This window comes from Vombatus ursinus, unplaced genomic scaffold, assembly GCF_900497805.2.
Source record: "Vombatus ursinus unplaced genomic scaffold, bare-nosed wombat genome assembly UNPS02014820.1, whole genome shotgun sequence".
Classification (NCBI taxonomy): Eukaryota; Metazoa; Chordata; class Mammalia; order Diprotodontia; family Vombatidae; genus Vombatus; species Vombatus ursinus.
The window spans coordinates 24725154-24731993 of record NW_020954598.1 but is presented as its reverse complement, the minus strand read 5'-3'; the positions used below and the strand labels follow the sequence as shown (position 1 = coordinate 24731993).

The window sequence follows — 6840 nt, the reverse complement described above, 5'->3', positions numbered from 1 at the left end:
AAGCTGTAAATATAAGATCCTATGATCTGTATACATTCCCCTCCCACCCACCCTCACTCCAAAAGAAGTATGTAAACTCCTTGAAATTAGTGATTGTCATTTTTGTCTTTGGACCTGTAAATATTTAGCACATAGATGATTTAATAAATGCGCATTGAATTGAATTGGATTGAGCCTTTTTGGCTTCCCCTTACAATTCTGAAAGGTAGGGTAGGGTAAATCAAGGGAGGCTGTTTCATAAATTACAGATTCAGAGCTGGAAGGGATTCGGTTCAACTCCTTCATTTTAGAAAGGCTGAAACTGAGAAAAGGACGAAACAGGGAAGTTCTGTGACTTCCCCGAGATCACAAAGCATGTAAGTGGCACAGCTGGAATTTCAACTTAAGTCCCCAGATGCCAAATCCCCAGCCTCCCCCATCTTGCCCATCCTTAAATGCCCAAGGCTTGTGGTTAGACTTAGAAAGTCAAAGAAATGACCCCTGTAAAAGGGGAGGAGGCTTCTTTTAAAATATACTTGAGGATTAATTATTAGATGTCAATTTATGTTATTTATTATTCAACTGAAAGCCCTGGGGCCAGAGGGAATAAGTGCTGGGGGAAGAGGGAGAAAGCTTAGGAATACAGTCTTGGCACAGATTCAGGAAAGCTCAGGCCAGCTCCAGGAGGTACCTTTTCCTTTTAATTGTTGATCTGAAATGACTCAAATTAATGAGGGTGGATAGGAGAGCAGACATAGGGCAAAGAATCTTGTGGGGGAGGGAGAGGGTTATGAGATTCTTGGATAAAAAGAGTAACCAAGCAGATATTATTCAGAGGCTCCCAGGAGGTGGGAATAGAGAAGAGCTTTAAAGGGGCAGGAATATGAGGATGAAGGGTATTCTAGTAGAAGAGCCAACTTTTTAATAGATTCAATGGATGTCAAAACTGAGACGAAAGACCGGAAACACCATGCAGATCACCTGACTTGCTTGGGGTCAATTAAGCAATCACTTAGAAAGTGTTTACTATATGCCAGGCATTGTGCTAAGCCTGAGGATACAAAGAAAAAGCAAAAACAATCCCTGCCCATGTTTTAATGGGGAAGACAACATGTACATAAATTGGCATATGCATGACACGTACTTTGTAGATAGAAAGCAACTGTATGTAAGGCACCAGTAGCTAGAGGGACTAAAAAAATGCTCCCTGTTTGCCCTAGGTTTCAAAGGCAGCCCAGGGTCTATGAGGCAGTGGGGAGGAGGAAGACCATTTCAGGCATGGGGGACTGCTGGTGCCTGGGTTCAGGAGATGGAATGTCACATGGCAGGAATAAAGAGGAAATGAGAACAAAAGAGAGAGCAGGAACGCTGCAGGCAACTCCGTGTAGCGGAAAGAGACTTCAGGGAGCCAGGTGCTCATCTCAGCTCTCGTTCCATTAATTCACTGGGCCCCTTGGCCAGTTTACCTCCCCTTTTGGGGTTTTATTTTCTTGCTCTGTAAAATGAGAAAGTTGAACTAGATTAGTTCTAAAGTCTAAGATCTCCCCCAGCTGTGATATTGTATGATTCAATGGAGAGGTATTATTGCTTTTTCCTACACCCAAATATTATTCAGTGTTTAGTTTGTATTTACTCATCTGTGTATCTGCTACTGAAGAGAAGCTCCTTGTGGGCAGAGACTCTGTCATATTTTTTCTTTATCAGCCCAGCTCCTAACCCAGTGCTTGGCACACAGTAGGCATTTCAACAAATGCTTGTTGGTCAGAATACTCACTTCAGGAATCTTAGGGAGAAGTATAGGGCAGGTTAAGGTCCAGGACAGAGGTGTCATAAAGTACAGCTGCAGATACTGTTTAGTAACCTCTTTTCTTTTTTCTCTTTTTTTGTGAGGCAATTGGGGTTAAGTGACTTGCCCAGAGTCACACAGCTAAGTGTTATGTGTCTGAGGCCAAATTTGAACTCGGGTCCTCCTGATTTCAGGGCTGGTCCTCTATCCACTGAACCACCTAGCTGCCCTCAGTAGACTCTTTTCTTTTCTTTTTTTTTTTTGGTGAGGCAATTGGAGTAAAGTGACTTGCCCAGGGTCACACAGCTAGTAAAGTGTCAGGTCGTCCTGACTCCAGGGCGGGTGCTGTAGCCTCTTTTCTATTTGAATTTGACACCTCTGGTCTAAGTAAAAATCAACCAAACGACTGTGTGGCCAGAGAGGCCTTTGGGCTGTCTTCTTTGTCTCTACATTGGAGGGGTCCTTATTCCACGATAAAATCCTTAACAAATTCCTTGAGCTTGCCAGCTCCAAGGTGGAAAGCAAAGAACAACTGGACTGAGCTCAGTTACAGCAAGTTTTTATAGATAGAAGTTTACCACACAAAAGATACAGCATCAATTTTAAAGGATGGGGGAAGAAAAATGCTCTATCTTAGAACTCATGAGTTTCTTTGCAGATTTGCTTGGAAGGTTCTAGGCCCACAGAGGACAAACATACTACTGTGTGAACATCTGCAGGGCCAGGCACATTTCCAGACACACAAGTACTTAATTGGTAGTTTTGCTTTAGGACTCCAGCCTCCAAGGTGGGGTGGGGGGGTGTTACAACAAAAGCACTCCGTAAATCTTAAATTGTGAGTCATTATGCTTGCATACTTGTTATATCTCCCTGACTAGAGAGCAGGAACAGAAATTTGTTGTCTGTGCCTCACTATGTATGGCAGGTGATAAATGGGCTTGCTGGTTGAACGTTTCCAAAGCAAGTTCTCTCTGGGCCAGTGGTTAAGAAGGAAAAGGCAGCACTAAAAATGTATTCTACACAGTAGAAAGCAATCTTTTGGCTCTCTAAAAAGGTTATCTAAGGCTAACAGGAATTTACTGCTATACTTAGCAGTAGCCAGTTAGAAAGATTGGATTATCACTTGCCTACACCCTCTGCCAGGGAGTTGACCTTTTCTGAATGCAAAAATAGGTGGCAGGGATCAGAGTTGTTTGGGGGAATATCATGAAAAGAAAAAGGTAGAATTACACTTATTTCATTCCACCACCACCCCCAACCCGGGCTCCCTGAGGCCCTTGCCTTGGTCTATAGATGGGGAACAGAATATTCCAGACTGGCGGACTGTTTGATCATGTGCTCTACAGAGAGTCTGTCAGACTCAGCATGGAAGTGGCAGAGAAGTATGGTATTTAATTGTACATGACGTGGCAGGACAAGAATTCTTGGTTTTTATTAAAGGCCATGACTGGCTGAACAAAACGGAGTCTGTGATCTGAATGGAAGGAGGCCGAAGAGAGGCCAATTCCACTTACTGAAAAGAGGGGCAATGTGGCAGTGATGGTGATATAGTGGGACCAACAGATGTGAGTTGGAATGTGGTTTGGCCACTTACTAGCCAAATGGCCTTGGGCAAATAAATTCTCTTCCACCTATAAGATGGAGGGGGGTGGTCTAGATGATCTTTTAAGGCTTCGGTCTCTCATCTCAGCAAAGAGACAACATGAAAAGGGTTCAGGAAAGGAAGGGAAGTCAAAGGTCAAATCTGATAAGTGAAAGACATACTCAGTTTTCTTTCTAGAACTTTATTAGAATGGACAGGCACTTGAGCTATCCAGAGAAATGGCGAGGCAGGCCACTAGAGTCTCATGGAGATTTTACAAGTAGCATCAAGTGTTCTTTCTCCAAAAAGGTTTAAAAAGAACACTATCATAGATAAAACTCACATGGACCATTAGCACCCTCCTGCCAAACTCCAGACAGTCCACTTCAGAGGAGAAAGCTGGGAATCCTCTGAGCAACAGCTGCATCTTCTCTGACACAGGGCCTTATTATGCCTTTTTGGGCACCTTAGCCAGGAGCTCCTCGATATCCTTTTCAATACTGATGGTTTCAAATCGCCTGCTGTATCTCTTTACAGGCACGCCATCCGGACCCACCAGGAACTTCTCAAAGTTCCAGGAGATGTCATTCCTGCATACTGGAGACCAGATGATGTACTTTGGGTCGGTCATTAGAGAGATGGCATCATCACTCGGGACTGGCAGTGCCTCCCGCAGGAAGGCAAAGAGAGGGTGAGCTTTCTCCCCATTCACCTCACACTTCTCAAACAGCAGGAAGTTGGGCTCAAACTCTTTGCCTGGTCGGACGAATTTCAAGGAATTCAGGATCTCCTCATTGTTGCCATTCTCCTGGCAAATCAGACACCAGAGTTATATTATGGAGGGAGGTTAAAAAATTAGCCCAGGGTACTCTGGGCCTCCATTTGGGGGAAAGCCTTTGTAAGGCAGAACAATGTAGGATTTTTTTTTTTTTTTCCCCCGGATGAGTCATAATGATCCTTTCCTGGCAGAAGCCCGATATTGCAAAATCCAAGTTAGGACCCCTGCCTCCACTAAGAAAAAAGGCTAAGACATCCTTATTCCTAGCTCACAGCTCAAAGAAAGTCCCCAGAGGACATTTTCAGAAAACAGAGTCTCAGGAAGGTAAGTGGTTTGCCTGTTAATTTCCCTTCATATACTCTTTATTCTAGACAAACAAGTCTGGCATCTTCATTCTCCCCATTCTGAGCTTCGACTCTGACCACTCCCTACCCCACCCCCAAATTTCCATCTGTTGAGGTTCATTCAAGGCCTCAACAGGGGTAGGAACTTCTCCATAACTGCCCCCCCACCCCCAGTCTCTCTTCCAACTGCAATCATTGGTCCTGTATTCTCCTAGTTAAAAATGTCCTTGTTCATCATCTTTCCCAACTCTTTTCCCCTACATTGTAAATTTCTTGAGAATAGGGTCTGGGTTATATCTATTTTTCACATATTCACCCAAAAGAGTACAAGGCTTTGCATACCGGAAATGCTAAATAACTGTTTGCTGAACTGGATTTACAATAGAAGGCCCAGGCCTAGGCCTACCAGGGTCCCTCCCACCTTCAAAAGATTGGCCTCATCCCACTCATCCTTTAGCATCACTACCTAGAAGACTTCCAGATCCCTTCCAATGAATAAGTACCTTCTCCCTCAGACCTCAGGCAACACTTTGTTTTGTGACCGTTTAACAGACTCCAGTATTACTGTGTCATAGTTATCTACATTTTAAGTTGGTGCCAGGCTCTCCTATGAGGGAGAGGCTAGCTCTTATCTAACCTTGCATTGCCCCAAGCACTGGACTCAGTAGGATACTGGTTGAGGTGAATACACCCAAATACCTCTGTGGAAGGCACCTCCCTTTATCCTACCGTGGGAGTGGAAAGCTTTCGGCCCTCCCTACAGCTGCCAGTATTTCCTGCCAGCTTTGGTGAAATTTAGAGAATGATGAAATCGAGCAACATGCATTAATACTGTTATGTCTGCTGCGTTCTGGTTCTCCCATCAATGATGGGGATGGGGGGTGAGGAGAGAAACAAATTAGATTTGTGTGTGGAGCTCAGTCTAAGAAGGCTGGCAGGTGACCTTGGGCAAATCACTTAATCTTTGGGGGCTTCAGTTTTCCCATCTGTAAAATGGGGATGATATTTACACTACCTATCTCTGAGGAGGAGTTGTGAGGAAAATACTTTGTCAACCTTCAAGTTGTTATAAGAGCCTGAGCATGGAAGCTATCCAGAAAGAGGGGGCACAGGAAGGCAGTTCGAAGGGTTTTTTTTTTTGTTTTGTTTTGTTTTTGGTGACCTCTGCGTCCATCTCAAATTCCCCTTTCCCAGGACAGAGGAGTTCGCTGGGGCACACGAACTACATACTATGTTTATATCGCCTTTCAGGTTTATAGAGGCTTTACACAGATTTGTTATTCATTTGATCTTTGCAAGGTGTAAAGTACACATTACAACAGGTATCTCCATCTCCATTTTACAGGCGAGTTAACTAAAGGCTCCCGGAGGTTGAGACTTGTTGGGGGTGCTGGGGGGAAGCACACAGCGATTGCACGAGGAAGCATCGGGCCCCAGGGGGCCGGCCACTTACTATTGTGTGGGCTGCTAGCAACTTCCTTCCCCTCCCTGGGCCTCTCTGGGCAAGAAAGGGCTACGGCCGAACTGACTCGAGGGGCCACCCCGCGCCCCCCGCTAGGGTGCCCTGCTCACCTGATGGCCAAACTGATTGCAGGGAAAGCCGAGCACCACGAGTCCGCGAGCCCTGTGGCGCTGCTGCAGCTCGTTCATCTGCGTGTAGTCGCGGACCGTAGTGCCTCAAAGAGACGCCACATTCTCGATGAGCAGGACCTTGTCCCGCAGAGAAGCCAGGCTCATTAGCTCCCCGCTGCCCAGCAGGCGAGCTGAGAACTCGTGCACGGTGCGCGGGACGGACATGCTGGCGCCGGTCGGGAGGCAGCCACGGGTTCCGAGCCGGAGAGATGCGAAGGCCGAACCTCTGGAAACAGCGGTCTACTGAAGCCTCCGCAGCCGCGCCGTTTAAAGAAGCGGCAGGAGAGCTATGACGTACGGCGGAAGCCGGCGGCCCAGCCCCAGCCCCAGCCTCAGGGGGGAGGGGTAGTCCATCAAATCTCCAGGCAACAGGTGGGGGAAGGGCCCCCGGATTTGCCCTTTCCATCCGTGCTACTAGGTTGACCTTTGTGGTTCTCCTTGGAACTCCAGCTCCAGCCTCCCAGAAGTAGGGAAGAGGAAAAAGAGAGACTTCATCCTGGACTCACTCGTTAAACTATTAGAATTGGAAGGAACAGTAGCAATCATCTGGGTCAACTCCTCCACCACCACCACCACCACCACCACTTCTTGCCATTTTATGGAGGGGGTAAACTGAGGCCCACAGAGAGGAAGAGATTTAACCAAGGTCACACAGAATGTTAATTGGAAGGATCCTCAGAGCCCACTAGACATCAAGAGCCCATTACAAACCTGGATAGACCTGTTAGGAACTTTTATA

General features: G+C 46.3%; 1 protein-coding gene across 1 annotated transcript; it reads right to left on the bottom strand.

The window, feature by feature from the left end:
- Positions 1 to 3529: 3529 nt before the first annotated feature.
- Positions 3530 to 6366, bottom strand: GPX1 (glutathione peroxidase 1). The gene is made up of 2 exons (XM_027837190.1): positions 6042 to 6366; positions 3530 to 4155 (listed from the first exon to the last, which is right to left on the bottom strand). Exons 1-2 carry the CDS (start codon positions 6264 to 6266, stop codon positions 3796 to 3798), a joined length of 585 nt encoding a protein of 194 aa, XP_027692991.1. The 5' UTR covers positions 6267 to 6366; the 3' UTR covers positions 3530 to 3795.
- Between the last annotated feature and the right edge of the window lie 474 nt (positions 6367 to 6840).